The sequence below is a fragment of the Lucilia sericata genome, unplaced genomic scaffold (assembly GCF_015586225.1).
Source record: "Lucilia sericata isolate MDLA Ls3-8-SP2 unplaced genomic scaffold, ASM1558622v1 Contig000048F_arrow, whole genome shotgun sequence".
Taxonomy (NCBI): domain Eukaryota; kingdom Metazoa; phylum Arthropoda; class Insecta; order Diptera; family Calliphoridae; genus Lucilia; species Lucilia sericata.
This window is the reverse complement of record NW_023994085.1, coordinates 508,509-529,340: the sequence shown is the minus strand read 5'-3', so window position 1 is coordinate 529,340 and position 20,832 is coordinate 508,509. Positions and strand designations below refer to the sequence as shown.

The 20,832-nt window shown below is 34.8% G+C and overlaps 1 protein-coding gene across 1 annotated transcript; it reads right to left on the bottom strand.

The window, feature by feature from the left end:
* Window positions 1-1,967: 1,967 nt before the first annotated feature.
* LOC119615543 (midasin) lies at window positions 1,968-20,668 on the bottom strand. The gene is made up of 13 exons (XM_037971561.1): window positions 20,396-20,668; window positions 19,405-19,622; window positions 18,397-19,342; window positions 18,179-18,342; window positions 12,783-18,114; window positions 12,554-12,716; window positions 10,688-12,489; window positions 4,023-10,619; window positions 3,828-3,954; window positions 3,295-3,757; window positions 3,123-3,228; window positions 2,446-3,051; window positions 1,968-2,381 (listed from the first exon to the last, which is right to left on the bottom strand). The coding sequence occupies exons 1-13, from the start codon at window positions 20,501-20,503 to the stop codon at window positions 2,124-2,126; spliced, it is 16,890 nt and encodes a 5,629-aa protein (XP_037827489.1). The 5' UTR covers window positions 20,504-20,668; the 3' UTR covers window positions 1,968-2,123.
* Window positions 20,669-20,832: the final 164 nt, after the last annotated feature.

The window sequence follows — 20,832 nt, the reverse complement described above, 5'->3', positions numbered from 1 at the left end:
GTAGCCAGAAAAAAAATCGTTTAAGTGAGCTCTCTTAGGCTGATAGTAGTGTTGTATAAATGAGTGAATTCCCAAACCAATTGTTGGGGCATAATTAGATGAGGAAACCAATATACATATAAAGGGAATTTATTTGTTTTATAACTTGTAATTTTGTGTCCGTTTTAGTTTGGTATTTGTTGAGGCAGGGAAATATTATTGAGGAATCAGAGTTGCCATTTATTTTTGTAATAGATATAAAAGCTAAATTTGTTTTTTTTTATAGAGTTTTGTATAATTTGTTCAGGTTTTATATCCTAAGCAATAGTTATAATAAATATGTTATGAATTAAGTGAATTAGAAAAAAGAGAAAAATGCTGGAATAATCTCATTTAACAGAGTGGTTTATTAAAGGTAAGTGGTGTGGTAAAGGATTTTGAAGGGATACCCGTAAATGTTATAGGTATGGGAGATTATGGAAGGGATAGGGCAGACTGGAGTGAACATCTAACTCCACTTCATAGGTGTTTCATTTGATATTAGTGAACAGATTCATAGAACATTTATTGTGACAGTTCTTTGGGCCATGACGAAGGGAGGTTCTCACACCGAGAGTAAGAATCATGTACGTGAGCTGGTCGGCACCTAATTCGTTATGGTGCTTTTGGGGACTCGTAACAAGATATTTTTTAAAGGTGGGTTTGTATGGGGGTTATGCTGAATTTCTTCGAGATACTAATGGTTATAAGTAAATTTTTGGACGTTTAAGATATTTTTTAAAGGTGGGTTTGTATGGGGGCTATGGTCAAACGACGGCACGATAGTAGAATACTTGACGTAGTTACAAGTTAAAAACACCAAATCGGAAGGTCAGGTTGTATGGGGGCTAGGTGAAATAATGGACCGATTTCAACCATTTTCAATAGGCATCGTCCCTGTGCCGAAAAACTCGCATTGCCCAAATTTTATCAAAATATCTTGAAAATATCGGCCTGTAGCTTGAGCAGAAGGTTTACATGGACAGCTAGCCGGACAGACGGATGGAGGGACATGTCTTAATCGACTCAGAAAGTGGTTCATTTGATATTAGTGAACAGATTCATAGAACATTTATTGTGACAGTTCTTTGGGCCATGACGAAGGGAGGTTCTCACACCGAGAGTAAGAATCATGTACGTGAGCTGGTCGGCACCTAATTCGTTATGGTGCTTTTGGGGACTCGTAACAAGATATTTTTTAAAGGTGGGTTTGTATGGGGGTTATGCTGAATTTCTTCGAGATACTAATGGTTATAAGTAAATTTTTGGACGTTTAAGATATTTTTTAAAGGTGGGTTTGTATGGGGGCTATGGTCAAACGACGGCACGATAGTAGAATACTTGACGTAGTTACAAGTTAAAAACACCAAATCGGAAGGTCAGGTTGTATGGGGGCTAGGTGAAATAATGGACCGATTTCAACCATTTTCAATAGGCATCGTCCCTGTGCCGAAAAACTCGCATTGCCCAAATTTTATCAAAATATCTTGAAAATATCGGCCTGTAGCTTGAGCAGAAGGTTTACATGGACAGCTAGCCGGACAGACGGATGGAGGGACATGTCTTAATCGACTCAGAAAGTGGTTCAATCGGTATACTTTAAGGTGGGTGTTGGAACAATATTTTTGTGGGTTACAAACATCAGCGCAACCCATAATACCCTCCCGATTATAGTGGTGTAGGGTATAAAAACGAGAGGCTAACTAACTTTCTACTAACTCTATACTATAAATTCCAACAGGGTAAAGATGTCAAGTCGTTAGTTAGCGGATAGTTTTTTTATTCTCAATTCCAAAAGTTTTAGGCCCATTATTATTATTATTATTATTGTTATTATTCTTATTATTATTATTATTATATTATTATTATTATATTATTATTATTATTATCCGATTTCGGCAATTTTTACCGTTTTTTGTTTGTTTGTAAATAAAACAATGACTTGTTCTCTATTCATAAATTTTCAATTCCGTTTATTAAAGTCTATAAAAGTATTTAAAATATTCTCTTATATATACAGTTTATTTCACAATTTTTTTTTTACTTTGAACTATAAAGTAATATATTTAACAACTATGTACTTTTAAAATGTTTGCAATAAATTTTTATTGTTCGCTATTCACTAGTTCGAACCACTGACGCATGGCCTCACTTAAAACCGTGGGCAATTGATTCAGATCTCTGACTATAACATAATAGGGGAATGGAAAATCTTCTAAATAAGATTTTATATTAATGGAATTATTTGGTAACATTTCCATTGTCTGTATGTCAAGTATTGAGTTCTTATTCTCCGGATTGTCTATGATAATGTAAACTAGGAAAATTCGCTGAAGTCTTGCTAGTTTAATGGCATTTCGCACCTGAAAGGGAACAATAGGGTTTTTGTAAATTTGAAATGCATGGATGTATATAAAAATTACGCACCTTTGATTTGCCTTCACTAAATATGTTACGACCATCACTTAAAATTAAAAGTAGATTTTCGAAAATGCCGTTGTCGGAAGCAGACGAACCTTCTTCTAAGCCTGCCGTCCGTGTGAAGTCGAGTAATTCGGCTATCTTCGTTTTATCCTGTGAAAACTGCAAGGAACTGACCAATTTTGGTCCATCGAACTGTTCATTGTGATTGAGCAATATTTGAGGTTGTTCTCCAAAAGATATTACGCTTAAACGTCCACTTTCCAGCAATGTTAAAGCTTGTGACACTAGAGATATGGCTTCCAGAGTCAAGACTTTTGAATTATTGTGATGCATTGATTTCGAATCATCAATTGCTATAGTAATTTTGTAATCGCGTTGCGCTGGCTTTGTTCTTCGCAACCAGATCTTGTCTTTACGGAATTGGGAGGCAATATACGGAATAATTTTTTTCATATTTATGCGACGTCCGGTTCGGTAGTCTCCCTTCAATCGTGTACATTTCGTTGGTTCTAAAATAAGGCGCAGTTGTTCACAAAGGTCGCGAGCATTTTGCGACATACGATTGGATATAGCATGCCATGTTTCATGGTCTTCATTTTGGGCAATAATCTAGGAAATTAAAAAAAAAATAAATAAATATGTTAACATTAATGTGAATTACATATATGTTTATCACTTACTGGCTGCTGTGAAGTAACTTGGTCCTGGTATATCCTTCTTAATTCTAGCGTTTTTGCTGCACTTAATTCCTCTACATGTCCACTCTTGTCACTCAGTATTTCCTTACTGCAAAGATGAGAGCGAAAAAGTAATTTCTTTTCTAATGCACACAATAATTGATATAATACTTACTTGCAATGTGCGGTAGTATCGTCACTTCTTTGTACCGTCATTGTTTCGATAACTTCACCTTCCACTTCTAATTGTTCTTGAGTGGTAGCATTGTCATTTCTTGGTTCAGACTTTGAGGGATTATCCGATTTCTTTTCCATTTTTTCGGAGAGCATTTCTTGAAGATCCACATTGTTAAGTTCTTCTTCAGTTTCTTCAATTAATTCCGATTGATTTTCGTTAGTTTCTTCATTTTCATTAATTTTTTCTTCTTCGGACTGAGGCTGAATTTTCTTGGACTGTTCTTCGGTTGCATTGTCTAAAGTAAGCTTATCACTTGTCTTTGGTTCCTTAACATGTTGATATTCCTCTGCTTCCATATCATTATTTGCCTCATCTTGATCATCTTCCTTTTGTGCGTTATCTTCTTCATTGATTTTGTCAACAGTTTTGAGACGTTTTATTTTATTTTGCTCAGCTTGTCCTAAAAAATTGGAGAAAGTTAGAAAGAAATTATCTATGAATTCATTTGAAAATTAAGCGAATTCCCTTACCCATTGATCTATCTTCGTCAGTGCGACCTTGTTTTCTCTTTTCCTTGGTATTAACATCGCTTTTATTGTCTTCAGGTGCTGTAGTCTCCTTGGTTTCAGCTATACCTTGATGACCTCCATCGTTGGTCTAAAAGGCGTTAAAAAAATTGTTGTAAAATTGTTGCATATATGTAAATAGACAAATTCATGTTATACCTCATTTTCAGCTTGACCTATGCCTTCTTTATCTTCTCCCGTATCCTGTTCGTCTAAATTTTGATCTTGTTGTACATCGGTATCAGTTTTTTCGGCTTCTAACTGATCTTTGGAGCCTTTTGGCTCTATTTCAGGAACCGACTGCATGTTGTCCTCTTTCATGGGTTGATCTTTAGATTGTTCGTATTCTTCATGTTTTTCATTTCTATTTTCTTTTTCTTCCTCTGCTGAAGTTTCTTCTTCGATTTGACCTCTTTTCTGCTCATCAACTTCTTCGTTTGAATTATCTTGATTTTCTTCTTCTTCATTTGGTTTTTCCTCATCGGGAGTTTCAGTATCGTTTTGCAATTTACTTGTATCATCGTCTTCATCATTCGAATCACTGTCATCACTCATATTCTCTTTGTCTTCGTCTTTATCACCTGCTCCATCATCATCGTTTTGGTTATCTTGAGTTTCTTCAACATCCTGCATATTATCTTTCATAGTATCAATATCGAAAGGATTATCTTCGCCTTGTTGTTTCTCATCCTCCTCATTGTCATCGTTAACATTAAGGTCTCCCAAATCGAAATCTTCTGGTTGTTCTGGTTCTTCTAGTTCATTATGATATGGGTTGACTTGATCTTGATCACCTTCCTCTTGATCTTTCATATTGTCTATATCTTTTTCTTCTCGTTTTCTCTTGTCCTCCTCATTTGGTTCATTTGTGGCGTCCAAACCATCCTTTTCGGGATCATTTTTTCCATCGTCTTCCTTTGAGGTATCATTCTTAGAATTAAGGTCATTGTGGGCATCCTGTTCATCACCATTTCCTTTGCCATCTTCTTCTTGCATTTCCTTTTCCTCCTCTTGCTCTTCCGGTTCCTCGTCATCGCCCCAAATTTGATCGTCTAGTTTGTCTGCACCCTCTTCAGTTTCGCCCATTTCTTTACTCATATCTTCCTCGTTTTCAGACTCTCCACTGTCATCTTCCTCTTCATTTTGTTTTTCTATATCCTGCATTTCTCCATCAAAATTATCGCTCATTTCAATTCCCTTCTCTTCCTTGCAATCATTCTGTTCGTTTTTATCATTTTCATCCTTGCGATCCTCAGGGCGTTTTGCATCATCCAATTGGTCTTCAGATTCGATTTTATCTGAGGCATCTTTTTCTCCTGTTCCATCTTCTAGACCAAAACCTTCACCTTCTTTTTGGTCTTTCTTTGATTCTCCTTCTTCGTCTTGCATTAGATCTTGTGGCACACAGAAGCCTTTCGTACCGATTTCTACGAATACGGTTAGGATTATTGACAACATTTTTACGGACACCTTGTGTGCTCCCAACTGTTGGCACAAAAAGTACTCTGCCATCAAATTAAATTGTTCAAGAAGCGGTTGAATGCTCAATAATTTCTTAATGAGTTCAATTTTCTCCACAGATGGCTCAGACAGTTTAAGTGTAAGAAGTATATTCGTTAATTGTCCATTTATCTTTTCCATATCCATTACATTCCAATCTTCTTTAAGTGCACCATACAGTTTTTTCTTCAAATGCTGATCCTCTAGTTCTTCGTTGTCATCGTCATTTTTCTTCTTGGTTTGTTGTTTATCTTCCTCATCCGACTGGGTTTTTGATGGATACTTTTTGTAGAGTTTTTGCAAAGGGAGAAGCATCGAATGAATTATGGACTCCAGCTCCTGATCGATGCTTTCTAAGCTACATTGTGAATTTGAGTTACTTGAATCTGTAAATGCCTCTTGAATGATATCATTGACACTGGTAGATAGGTCAATGAGAGGTTTGGCTATAGGCAAGTATTCGTTTTCATTAGTTTTGAAGTTCTTTAAGATATCTTGTACTGAGTTATATAATTTGTTGTAGGTGTTTTTATAGTCAATTAGACGATCTTTAAGCACAAATTCACTGCTATCGCTGTTTAAACGCTCTAGTGTTGACTTTGACAATGACAACACTTTTTCACAATCAGATATAAGAGCACTTGTGTCTACTGAATTCTTAAATACATTTCCACCATCTGCATCAGTAAATAACATATTTTCCTTTCGCACATTAGTGGGAATGCGCATGAAATATAATTTTAGTTGTTCGAAAACATAGCGCATGCGTGTAACAACTGCTTTCAAGGCATCACATCGATCACGGAATCTACTGAAATTCATATAGCTCTCATCAAGCTCAGCTTTACTATTTATATCTTCCAAGTCTTTCAGCTGCTGCAACATAACTCTATTATCATACATAACCTTAGTGGTAGAGGCTAAGAGTTTTCTTTGGTTCTGTACCAAAAGGAACATGTCGACAGCGTAACCTTTTATACGTTCAATATTAGGTGGACCCAGTTCAGACAAAGGCGTAAGCATTATATTCCGCAGCAATTTCAGTTTGAAAACACATTTATTAAAGTAGACATCCAAGTTTTCATTTAACTGCAACAACTTTGGTTGAAGTCGTTTTTCTTTGAAATTTGAGAGCATGGATTTAATGCAGAATGGAGGCAAGAATATGTCTTCGAATTCGGAGCTCATTGATAATTCCATGAGACCGGTTTTGTAGTTAACACCCAGAGTTGAAAGGGCTTTAAAGAGATCCGTTAATGCTTTACGTTTTTGTTGTAATATATGTTTAGCTTCTAACTTTTGTTTTGGACGTTCTTTAGTTCTATCTACCGTCAAATTTCTTAAATGGTCACACCTTTCTAACTGTTGAGATAACAGAGAGTCTAACGCAATTATAAGTTTAGGGTAGTGCGCATTTGTTACAGTCTCCTTAACCACATTACGAGAGGTGTTGAACAAACGTTGTGCTTTCGAAAGCAAAGTTTGTGCTGAATCAGTATTTTTCACTTCCTCTGTTCCATTACTTTTTTGCTTTGAAGCTAAAACGAAATATTTGGGATCGACCATATAATATTTCATTTTTGAGTCAAATCTTAAATCTTTTCCTTTATCGTTGGCAAAATTAAAATCTTTGGCGGTTGAATCCTTTGGTTGGAAAACTGCTGTTATTTTCTCCTTTAGCTGCTGTTCATATTCCTTTAGGAATTTATTAAGATTTCGATGAACACGAGCGACATTGTTTCGCATACTAAAGTAGGACAAGTCTTTGTTATAACTTTCGATTTTAACTAACTCCTTAAGTTTTTTCTCAATTGGAGCTCTAATGGACTTTTTGTGTTCTTCAATTTCCTTAGAAAACTGATCAAAATACAACTGCAAATTTCGGATACCGGATATCAATTCCCAAATTTGTGCGTTAGTGGAATCATTGGTATCTTTCGCAGTATAATTGATACAGTTATGTAGATATAGCTCGAAAGCTAAAAGCAGTTGCATTCTTATGCTAAAATCACCATAACATGACGATTCTACGAACTGTCTCAAAATGTTAATAATATCTTTAGCTTCCACCGTGAATTTCTTGGCACTGGAATCAGTCGAGTCTAAAATGTCGTGTTCTTCAAACCTTTTCGTGGTGTCGGTGATGTTGGCCAAGGAAGAATCAATTTCTCGTTCAGCAATGAATTCATGGACTAGATTATAAATGAAAAACCAATATTTATATGCAATAGATTCAACCTTGTCATAGGTTTGAGCTAAACAATTGCGCCAAAACTGTAATTCAAGGCGCGTCCATTTTTGAACAAATTGCGCAACCTCTTGTTCCTCGTTTTTAAGGTTGTTGTTTTTATGAGCAACTTCATTCCAAAGAGCAACATTTTGGCGTAAAATTTGAAAACCAGTATTGAAACGTACTACAGGCGCGGTCGATGGCAAAATGCGAATACGATCAATAATTTTTTTAATATCAATCAAAGTTGCATGTTCGGGATATAATTCCAGTTGTTCAGTAACTCTCTTTTCAATGTCATTAAGTACATCACCACAGGATACTATTTCTTGGATATTCGAATCTTTATAGAAATTATAAGGTTTCTCTTGTTTTATATTCGTTGATAGATTTTCGTCCAGTACATCTTTTTGGATGGCCATGCTAAAGTAAAAACTACTAAAGCATTCTTCATCTAACCAGTCGTTTATAGAAGATTTATATTTATTGTAGATCTTTAGGAAAACTTGGAAACGCTCCTTGAAGTAGTCTACAAACTCAATTTGTTCGTTGTTATCGGAACGTTTAGGTTTTGGATGATAATAAGTTTGAGAGCTTTTGACTAAAATTTCGATGAAGTTCTTGGCAATAAAAGCGTAATCATTTTCTTGTACAACAATATAATTATTTTTAGTTTTCGGTGTCTTCTTTGCATCCAATTTGATTACCTTCTCCAATGTATCTTCCTGTATAAATTCACCGAAATCTTCTTGAATCGCTGTTGGGAATATTTCTTCGATTTCCTTTAATTCTTGCATTTCTTCATCCTCGTCTTCACATTTTGTTTTAGTGAGATATAGACTTTCATCCTCCTTCTGCTTTTGCCGTCTTAGTTCTTCTTCTCGTTGCCAAACTTGGTTGATGATATTGAAGGCAAAGTCAAATTCTGCGAATAACTCCTGATTGATAAAGTGAGATATTTCAACACGGTTCTTAAGTTCGACAACCTTGGCTTTCAACAAATGGAAATAATCCGATTCACATCTAGACATTTTATTAATTATACTGAAGACAGGACAACGATTTTGTAAAATGTCTTTGGAGGAATTAACATTGAAGATATCAAGCATTTTACTAGTCGGAAACTCTGCAATGTTTTTCAATACTTTGTGTAGCTTGTTGTTGGCATTAATGTTGACGTATACGCCATTTCCTTCATCAATTATATTGTTTTTAATCTGGACGAGAACAAGCTTTAGGCCTTCGAATCCAAAACGTAGTTGATCGATTGAGCATTGCAGTGGTTTTAAAAAGTCCTGGTAGTAAAGTAAATACGGTTTCAATGTGTGATGAACAAAACGCTGAGAATTTGCAATCCATAAACTGAATTTATTTATAATTTCATCGCAACTTTCAAGTGTTTCACCCAAACAACCTGAATTGTTATTTCCAAATAGAACGTCCCAAACTGATTCAACGTTATTTACAAGTTTAAATAGAACTTCAGGATTACAATTTGTAGTGAGGAAGTGGGTAATATCCTTAACCAAGACACCATATAAACATTTGTCTGGTCTCAGGGCTACCTTTTCTTTGAGCTTGCTTTGTTTCTCCTTTAAAATTTCGAGATTTCTCTTTATAGCTTCATAAATTTCTTCACCCAAATTTTTATACTTCATTGAAATTCTAGTGAAGTCGTAGGCTGATTTAAAGTTATTCAAACAATAAATGTCATCCGCCATATATTCATTCTTCAACCGATTCTTTTCTACGGGATCTATAAGCGGGGTGAACGGAATAAGGCATAATTCTATAGAACCAATTAAAGTGTTCATTAAAGAAGATTTATAAAGAACCACTTGATTTCCTGTCGCACTGGTATTATCTGAAATATTTTCTTCAGTCTCAGCAGTGCAATCTTTTAATTTTACAATCAAATTATGGAAAGATTCTGTATAATTTGTTAAATTTTTTTCAGCGTCACTTCGACAGAACATCTCAAGATATTTCACTTCTGATAGTAAACGTTTTGCATTTCTCAACGATCGTATATAATTGTTCCATGGTACATTATATGTTGGTGTCACGAGCGTAGAGTTGTGCCAGACTATCTGACACAGTTGATTTAAAGAATTTTTCCACAGGTCCAAATCACGCAAAGGCACTGTTTTAAAAGCACCACTTTCGCAAACGAATAATAAACTAGTCATCATGTTGATGAAAGGAGGACCATCAAATGTATTTTGACTCTGAATGTTATCTTTACAAGCATGGACTCGTACACATTCAAGGTGGGAATTTAGACTCTCAAGTTGCAGTTTGTGCACTGAATTCGAAACAAGTCTACTTAAGGCTGAAAAGTGCTTGTAGCCTCCATCTAAATACTGCAAAAGTTCTTCGAATTCTTTGGAAGACTGCATGTTGCTTATGTAATTAGTGATATGCAACCATAAATCACGATATTTTTGGAAGTATGGCAGTTTGCAGGTATTTAGCAATGAAACTGTCGTGGTATTTAAAAATGGAATTTCCTCCCGATATTCACAGTTTATTTGAACATTGTTTACAGCCGTATTTTCTATGGTTGCTATTAGAGATTTAATTAAAAAGTATTCTCTTATTGCAAGCGTATTTAATTGAATTTCGTGCGGTATGTTATAAGGTTCTTCTTCCATTGCTTCCGAGGAAGGTGTTGGAGCAAGTAATTGTGATATTTCATTTAGATCAGATTCTATGATGTCCAGATCTTCGGAAGAAAGTAGCATGTTATTCAAATTATTTTCCGCCATCGTACTTAAAAATTGTTGTAATTTCAATTTCAAATCTTCTGGTATTAATTCTCCATAATTACGATTCAAACTGACTTCTTGGGTCTTTTTAAAGTCAAACAGAGTATACTTTTTAGAAATAATGGCATAAGCTCGCCGTGTGCTTATACTATTTTGAACAGCGAACTTTTTAAACACATCTTCAGGGGTATATTGACCATATAAAGGAATTACACTTAGTAATTGATCTAATTCTTGTATTTTCTTAAAGATTTGCACCTAAATATAAGTTAGTTTTACATATAAATGTTTGCTTCTGTGTGAATGTGAAAATAAGTTGGACTTACCTCTTCTTTTTGAGAAAACGGCTGAAATTCTAACAAGTGTTTTGCATACATTTTACGACGAACATTTAAGGGGTGCTTGATGCTTGACACATAATCTAAAAGTTGTCGTTGGCTATTATATAATTTGGGCGATATTGTATAAATGTTAGGTAGTAATTTGTGAACTAGTCTCAATAGGTTCTTATCCAACCATTTAAAATGTAATATAAGTTTATCAAGCAGGTCAGTGTTAAGCTCTTTGTTTAGATATAAATTCAATCGCGATAGATTCAATATGCGGTTGAACCACTGTAATGCAGTGATTAATTCAGTATATGATTCCATATCTAACTGTGCCTGGTTCATACTACTCTTAAGAACTTTTTGGAGATGGAAGAGAAAATCAGAGTAATGTTGTAAGAAAGAATTGTTTAGTTTATCGTTCAGTGCTTGCTTTGCTACGGCTTGTGAATATGTCAGTACATCGATAGAGCTCATTTTTGTTAGTGGTTCTTGTGGTATTGGAGCTATTAACATGTTAAGAATGAGAGAGCTGCTCAAACAGAAACCATGTTTTTCTGAGGTTTCCAACTTGTAGTCACGTATTCTAGGATACAATTTTGTATTCCAGGGCAACGATGGCAGAATACTAACGTTATCGGTATTGACTACACAATTGTAAAGGATTTTTGAAAGTTCCCATAATACTGGATAATCTTTTAGACATTTTTCTAGCTGCAGATAACGATACTTCAAATCATTCAAAGAGCTCGTTTCATATATCATATAAATCAAGTACTTTGCAAAGTCTTCAAAGTTAAAATTTTCCATATTTATAGTTGCAAAGTCTGAAAATAAGAGAGATAATGCTTCTTGTGTTTGGCTTGCCTCCAACATATTATCCAAAACAATTTTTAAGGGAACAATTTGCAAATTGACTAAAGGAATTTCGGTCAAAGAACTACATTTTAATACGACGTCTTTCAAATGATCTTGGTGTAAATTAGGAGTAAATTTCTCTGATTCCATTATGACAATTTCTCTCAGTTTATTTTGGTAAAAGTTTAAACCGTAACCCATCAAATCCGTAGAAGCAGAATATACATAAACTTCCATGGCACTCACATAAATAGCCCTTTTCATTTGGTAGCCAATTCGCTTATATGAAGCGCACAAAAATGCAGTCTGTGTTAGATGCGATATCGTTAAGTTATTTATCTCTGTAAGTTTAGCAATGTTGTCATGAATGTTTATTATGCAGTTTATAGCATTTATGTCACGCACTCCCTGGTGGTAGACTAATATACGTTTATCATCCAAATTAGGTGTTTGATTGTTTAAGAATATTTCAACACAACGATTACGCATAGCACGAGATAATTCTCCATTTTTGGGATCTAGTGTTAGGAAAGCTCTGAAATTATCAGCCTTTTTAACAATTTCCGCCTTTTCATTTCCTGTAACGCCCTTTTCAGATAACATTAAAGCACCACTCGGCTCAAAGACAGGATTCAAACGATCCAGGACAGCTGAAGAACAAAGGTTTACATGTTCGAGTAAAATGTATTGACCATCCTTGAGTGATTTAACAATTTTTGAGTCAACCCATTCAAAACAACCGCCCGTATTTAATGATTCTGTATTCTTAACATGCAATTTTAACATATTGAGTTTATTACGAATATTATTTAAATCTTCGGTGTATTTTTCATTGGCGGAACAGTAAATACTTTGTCGCAGGATTTCAATAAGATTGTTTAGTTTATCTATTCGTCTACGATAATTCACAAGTTCTTCAGAAACAAACGATTTGTTTTTCAATTCTAAAAAGAACACAAAAATAATGTATGATTGAAAGATGAAAATCCATAAAAAAGTAATACTTACCACATTTATAATTGCGTAAAACACTGTATGTATTCCAGGAGTCCAACAATTCAGAAATCTTTTTAATTGTGCTAGAACTATCTAGAATTGTGTTCTGGATGAATTTTAGATATATACATTCAACTTGAAACGATATTTCTTCAAGATGGCGGTTAAGATCGATCTATTTTAATAAAATAATGGTAATAATGGTTAAAAAATAACACAAAAACCTGTTTTTAGTAGCTACCTGTTGGAAACTTCCGGTTACGGAGTCATCAATGTTGTCCAAGTTACACATCTGATTGGATATAAAGCACAATGTATCTATAATTTTTGTTTTGCCCGTATCCGTTGAACCACACAAAAGTACAGGTTTCTCCACATGCACACACTCAACTAAGTTTTTCAGAGTTTCACGTTGCGTCTCCAGTATTAGAGGTGTACATTCCATTGGCTTTTGGAAATGCAGTGGTTGAGTATCACGATCGATAGTTATGTCGTTAATGTATATTCTCTCATTGGTCCAATAAAGACCGACATCTTCCGATATCGCATTCAGATATTCCGAATTGCATTTGAAAACAGTTTCGAATGTATTGCGAATAAATTGTTTGTCTTGCTCACAGCGCATTCGTTGGTAATACACAAGTTTCATGCGCTCGTAGAGGGTTAATAAGAAATTATCAAAGTTACGCCTAAAACTTTGAGCATGTTTAACAGTGAATCCAGTTTGAGGACTTATCAATAAATCGCACCAAAATAGTATATCACGCAAATTTATTTCAAATGGACCACCTTTATATCCAAATTCCATCGTTGTTATGCCATTATCTAGGATTTCCGAAAAACGAACTAATCTCAGTGATAAATCAAATTCAGGAACCAAGCATTCATTTTGATCGGTGATCATATCCAATTCGGAAAGATCTTCCTGATTTTGTTTTATTGATCTATGTATGTCAAAGAGATTCTTAGATGACCGTTCATAGGGATTTGGTAATAGTTTAACAAAACTGTCTCTCAGTTCATCAAAATAGGTTTTGTATTTGCCTTCTACTACAAATAATAAATCTTCGGTCGTAAGTTTCTGTACATACACTTTTGTGAAACGATTAAGGAATGATTGAGGCAAGCCTTTACGACCACCGCCTTGCTTTAGGGGATTTTGACTGGCAAAGACACGAGTTTGTTTGTTGAGCGCAAATGTTTTGTTTAGTTCTGGTATATACACTTCTCCACGATGATCGAGAATTGCATTGAGACCTTCTAAAACCGATTGCGGTGCCAAATTCAATTCATCTAAAAGAATCCAAGTATTGTTAGCTTTTAGAGCTGCGAGTAATGGACCATCGCGCCATTGAAAGGAACCAATTTGTAGACTATTGTTTTTATTATCTTCTTCCGATTTTAAATTCGAAATATTATCCTCGGCTGGCAAATCAGTTCCAAATAGATCTGCCAGGTCAGTATGTTCACAAAGATTAATTCGCACAATATTATATCCGATAGCATGGGCAAGGCTTTCAACGATAGATGTTTTTCCTACACCTGGAGGACCTTCTAATAAAATAGGTTTATTTAACGACAAAGCCGAGAGTAAGCGGAAGAGATTCTGTTTGGTAGTAGGTGCTTCAAATAGAAAATATTTGCTGGTGTTTAACATAGCCTCGTTCGTTTCGCTGTTCGTGTTAATGTAAAATGGCTTAATTCCAAAAGTATTATTTGAGGTATATTCTACAGCAGTACCCTTGTTCTTTAGTAGTTCAGATAGTGTGAATTTTTCGCCTATTATTTCATCTGCTCGCCGTATTGCGTATTCAATTATTTGTGTCTTAAGTTTCTCTAATTGCTCAGATGATTCATGCAATGACATTTCCAATGCATCCAAAAATGTAGTTTCCAAACCAAATATAGCTTTTTCGGGGAATTTTAGCGTCGTATTTGTTACAATAAAGTTAGCCATGGCTAATATATCTCTTATGGAAAATTTAAACTTGTCAATGGTGTTTTTCATGTACAAAACAATATCTACTATGAATGTAGCTATTTTAAGAATCTCCGCTCTATCAATTGATGTATACTTCATCTGGTCAATGATGCAATTACTAGCAATTTCTACGAGATCATCTCTAGAACTCGAAGGCTGGCACCAAATCTCGGTGAAACGATTTCTCAAAGCTGGTGAAAGTTCTTTTTTACCAAAATCTCCACCAGGATTCATAGTAGCTAAGAACTGAAATCCGGGTTTAGCCTGAACCACAAACTCTTTCGCAATCCCCTCTGTTAATTGGTTCTCAGATATGATACCACATTTTTCTGCCAATAAAACTGTACGTTCTGGTTCCAAAATACAATTTAAACGTTCGAGCACAGAATCTTCCGCCAAAGATATTTCGTCAGCCATAAAGTAAGAGCCTTCTTCCATAGACTGAATCAATGGTCCATCTGCCCATTCGAATATCTTTTTAGTTTCTTGCTGACTGTCATTATTGCGACAAGGTCTCAGACCTCCCAAAAAGTCTGCTCCTTCTGTATGCATATGACAGTTAAGAATGCGCAAGTTCACACCACGGATTGTTGACAACAATTGGCACACGGTTGTTTTGCCACAGCCAGTGGGCCCCACCAATAACACGGGTTCATCAAACTGTAGAGCTTTCGCTGTCAGCACCGCCATACGTGTCATATTACGAGTCCATACGATATCTGTGCGAGACTTAAAGTTGTGAATTTCATCAATTATATATTTAGTAACTAGCGATGTTTCTCCATTTCCACTCGTATCGAACAATCTGTCTAAGTTTACATGTTTCTTAAAGTTTTTGTACAAAGTTTCATCAATTACTTCCAACTCAATTTCCGTTCGTACTTTTGCTGAAAGTACTAAGTAGCCTTCTTCGACTAAATGCTGATTCCAATCATATTTTGGATCTTCCAATAGCTTTTTATCGGCCAATGTATAACGTACGCCCCACCTAAAAAGATCACGCAGAGTAAAGTTGTTTTTCGAAGTTGATTTTCTATTCTTTTGCAAGTCAACCATGCAAGCAACCATTTTGCGGGCATAAGATGCAGGTATAAGACACTTTTTTTCTAATATTATTTCTAATTCCGTTCGCGGTATATCGGAGAAGTGCAATTCAATAAATCGATTTTTGAATGCTCTTGAAAGCGTTTTTCGTCCGCCATATAAACCGGGAGGATTTTGAGTAGCAAAAAGCATAAAATTGGGATGAGCTTTTACAACAGTTTGGGTTTCTGGTATGAAAATTTCACGATTGTCGTCCAAAACACGATTAAGGGCTTCCAAAATTTCAGTTGACGCCAAATTAAGTTCATCTAAAATTATCCAGTAACCATTGCGCATAGCCTGTACCAAAATACCCTCTTTAAATGCCAACTTTCCACTAACGTCGGTAGTATAGGTACCAATGTATTCCTGCAGATCTGTGTGTTCATGGTTATTTATACGCAGACAGTGGTTACCACTTCGCCTTGCTACGTAATCAATTAAACTTGTTTTGCCAGCCGATGTTGGACCTTGCAATAGTATAGGAAGTTTGCCAATCGATATGATACGTGCCAAGTCCTTTAAGTTCTCCTTAACGCTGTCTGTTAAAATGTAATTACTGCAATCCTGTAATTCTTTTGGACCCTTTTCAATCCAGTAACCTTCAAAGTTTAGATAATTTTCTCCTGGTTTTGGAATTGCCTGTTGCAGTACTGCTTTGGCATTGCTAAGCAGCGCCTCTTTTATCAAGTGTTGTACTACATTGTGTGATTGGGGATCAAGCTGTGTCAAAAAACTTAAACAGAAAGATTCATAAAGGTTTCTTTCGATCGATCCACACAAGTTTTTTGCACATATTGTTAGTGATCTGCAAAGAGTACGTAGGGAATAAACTGGCCTATTTCCTAGGCCATCATTCAGCTCTAGCTTGGCTAATGATTTCAGCCTCTTATACAGTTTTACGATGCTCATAACACTCTTCTTTTGGATGCCAGTAGCACTTAAATAGTCTGATATAAGCAAACTCAAATCTGCTTCAGTCTCAGCTTCGTCGACAAAAAATTCTGTAAATCTGTTGCGGATACCAACTGGTAAATCTTTTTTACCTATATCAGTATTTGGATTCATGCAAGAAAATATGCGAAAATCAGGATGTCTTTTAACTGGAGTAAAGTCACCTTTTTCTAACAAAACGACTGATCCATCTGGCTCCAAAATAGTGGATAAGCATTCCAATGTTTCGGCTGAAGCTAAGTTTATTTCATCCAATAGAAGCCAATCGCCATTTTTTATACAATTAACCAATGATCCTGGTATAAAGGCAAAAGATATATTAATCGATTTACTGAGTTGGCTGTTTAGTTTTTGCAATTTTATTTTCAAAGCCATCCAGCGGGGCATCAAAAGCAAATCCTTTTCTCTTAATTCATTACGTTCGGACTTCTCAAAAATATTATCAACAACTTTTATCATTAGCTTTACAATCACTGAAAAATTGCCTTGATTATAGCAGATGCTGAATTTCGTTAGGAACGATTCATTTTTCGATTGATTGAATGTCCTTCTAAATAACACTTCAAATTCTGTTCGCAACGGAGCAATAACATACGCAAGATCCACTGGCTTAAAACCACCCACTAAATCAGAAACATCAGATTGGTTGTTCATATTTACAACTACTAATTTATGTTTAGTTCTTGCGGCCAAGTACTGCACCGATGATGTCTTGCCCACACCTGTTTCTCCAACTAACAACACTGGCTCCGCATTAGCTACGCAAACTGCAATCCGTTCCAAAAGACAAGAGGCCAGCCGTGTAAATGAAAAAGTGGTTGATGACGCGTGAGATTTTGTGGAAAAATGGCGTATGACCTTTCCCTCGCCGTTTGACAACTTAAGCCTCTTCAACGACTGTTCTTCTGGCGAAAGTTCCTTCATTGCCATCTCATTTCTTTCATCGCTGGCAGATGATAGTGATCGAGCATAAAGTTCTGCTCGACCAACTTTAATGCGTTCACTATCTACGCAAACGTCTGGCTTGAATTCATCGGCTAAGTATTCGCAACGAGACTGTATAATTCCCAATTTTGCTCCGATTCCTACTATTAATTTCGTTTTCTCTTTGCTGTTTGGCAAATATGAACAAAATATATCAACGGCGTTTTGAAATACAAAATATGCACATTCTGTGCTGGTAACAGAAAATGAAGGATTCGATCTTTGGCATAACTTAATAAGGTCACGCGTTGACACTAAACGTCCCGAACTCGTTAAAGACGTCATATTAACTTCTTCGTAGGGTAATTGCTGGAAGGATTCTGTTGCACTTGCTTTATCTCTGGTCTCTTGCTGGCGAAGATTGTCGGCTACATTATGGTCTCCACTAGAAAATGTAAGGAACACATCTACCATTCTATTAGCTACAGTCGCCAATTTAGAATATTTTCTTCTAATGACTTCGCAAAGTTCATTTCGGGATAATGGCAAAATGTTAATTGGGTACAAATGTTTCTCCAATAAAGAAAACAATGCCTTCTGTGACCAGTTTGAGGACGAAGATTTGTGTGTTCTGGAATAGAAAGTTTCATTTATTTTCGATTTCGTAAAAAAAATATTCAAAAGATAATAATTACCTCACAGTCACAAACAACTGAAATCCAGGAGTAACTTTAACACAATCACGAAATCCTGGCACACTAAGATAATTGTTTTCAAGCAGACTGCTCAAAACAGTAAACGTATCAGTAGTAGCACAGTCCAAATCTTCTAGAAGCAACCAGTAGCCATTCATGACAGCCTGAAATATAATTAGATGTATAATTTGGATAATACATACAAATTTATAAATTACCTGTGTAAGAACGCCTGGTAGCCATATAAATTCACCGGGAACATCAGTGCAATGATACTGACCAAGTAACATTTTGCTGTCAGTCTGATCACCCAATTGAATTCGTAAAAACCCATTTGTTGGCGCAGAGTTTGTAACATCAGTTGATACAATTTTTCGCTTATTACAATTACCTTGCTTGTTATTGCTATTGACATTGCTGATTATCTGATTATTTTCTTGGTTAAACACAGAATTTAGTTCATCTTCCACAACATCCTTTTTAGGGGCAATTCTTCCAGTCATACGAGCTAAATACTCAACGAGCGTAGTTTTACCACAGCCTACTGGACCAGAGAGACATATTGCTTTTCCAGAAGTTATACCTAAAGCAATGCTTCGAAGATTCACTCTGGTTGATTCAACGCGAACTATGCTCTCTTGATTACATTCTACCATGTGAAAGTAATCATAATTATCCCTGTTAAATATGGGTAAAAATACTCCTTCAATGTTTGTTACAAACAAAGCGCTATTTGGGCTGATACAAATAGTATCCTTTGATGATTCTGAAAATTCATCTCCGACGGAATCTGATAAATTCAAAAGTCTCATAGATTCTTGTTCCTCATGGAATTCAATGAGCAATTCTTCTGGTATTTTTTCATTCAACTTGTGTAAGGTTGAAGCATTCATATTTGTTAACATTGCGACTATGTGATTTCTGTACACTTTCAGAAGAGGACTTTCATTTTCGGATGGGTCGCCGTAACAAAGCAGAAACTCCGACCAATTCCAAAGATCCTTGAAAAAACTCGTGTCAGCTTTTAAAAGATAAAAACAACATTTAACAATAGCAAGTGCATCTGGTTTATTGCTTAGATTAGTTTTCGACTTCTTCGAAGCTACTTCATCACAAGATGTTGAAAATGGTGCCGGCTTGTCCAGGAAATAGGACAGTGCAAAACTAAAAAATATATATTTTTTATTTATATTTAGAATATTAAATCAAATATAATTTATTTTTACCGTTTAGCGCATAGCGACAAATGCATAAGTTTTGCCAAAGCGATACATTTCCATTGGTATTCGATGCCATTTTCAAAATCATTCCCACATAAAGCATTCGTTATAAGCAACAATAAACAATCTTCAAATGCCGTTGCGATTGGTATAGTTAATGTCTCGTCGAGTAAAGAACTGCTTAAACATCGAAGCAAACATTCAATGTCACTGCTGCGATAGCTCTATAAAATAATTAAATTTATTACAATAAATTTACATTGTAGCCTAGATTTTTTGACAAGCGATTACATTTTTACTTTGGTACCATTTACAAATTGTGAACCCTTATTAAAATTTAGTTCCAACACAATTGCTTTATTTATTTATTTCGAATAAAATCAATTGTATTACATTTGACTTGAGTATCATGAGTTTAGGAGCTATGTTCCTTTTCTACTTAGTAATTTCTTTTTTTAATTGTAATATGTACAAAATTTAAAATTTACAGTGAAGATTTATTAATAAAGGAAAATTTTTTGCAAAAACCTATTTGAAGCTATTAAGATAAAAATTCTATACTACGGTATAATCACGATGGAATCATGTCATTAATGTGGGGAAGTTGGTGGTCAATTTGACAATTCTATCATGGACGAGCCCGATTCCTGCAAGATCATGTAGACGTCGAGTAGAGTAATGCCAAGGAAAATTGAAAACACATGTGTTTTATTTTAATTAAAAATGCGCTGTGAAAAATATTGGATCTGAATAAATGCATATATACTCACGTTCAATTTGAATTTTTGAACAAATAATCATTCAGAAAATTTATTTGCTTAAACTGGACATTCAAAATTTTAATGGTATGTGGGTAATAGGTACTAAAAACAATTTTTTTAACGTACGTAAAAAGTGAAAATATTATAATATATTATATTATATGTATCATAATTTATTTTATTACAAATATTTAAATTACCATTTATGAAACACACATGTTTCATTATTTTTTTACCTTTTTCCCCAAAAAATCAAGTAAGAAATTTAATTTTTCACTAGGTTTTTGAATCATTGATACAAGTTGTTGTACATTTTTCTTTATTTTATGAACACTAAATTCCATTTTATTTATTTTTTCAAATGCATATAATAAAGATTAAAATAATTTTAATCAAAGTATTTAATTTGTTTTAAAAATTTTTATCTTTTTTATTTAAATTTAAACCAAAAAACATGTAAAAATCACAGAAATTTTAAACCTCATCAAACACTTGCAAAACAAAATAAAACACGTGCAGACAGTAGCAGTGTTGTACACTTAAATTTATTTTATGAATATTGTCGATTTTTTACTTTGTATGTAACAAAACAAAATCATGGTGTTTACATGAGACATAACCCACATTAAAATTCTATTTTAATTAATTTTGTTTTAATATAACAAGAAACCCG

What these genes read in the sequence shown, in the direction of transcription:
- LOC119615543 (XM_037971561.1), bottom strand. Translation starts at nt 20,503, where the DNA reads ATGGAATTTAGTGTTCATAAAATAAAGAAAAATGTACAACAACTTGTA. An exon ending in TTGATTTTTTGGGGAAAAAG is followed by an intron (nt 19,623 to 20,395) that starts GTAAAAAAATAA and finishes ATTATTTTATAG; the next exon opens with AGCTATCGCAGCAGTGACAT. An exon ending in TAGGTCAAGCTGAAAATGAG is followed by an intron (nt 3,955 to 4,022) that starts GTATAACATGAA and finishes AACGCCTTTTAG; the next exon opens with ACCAACGATGGAGGTCATCA.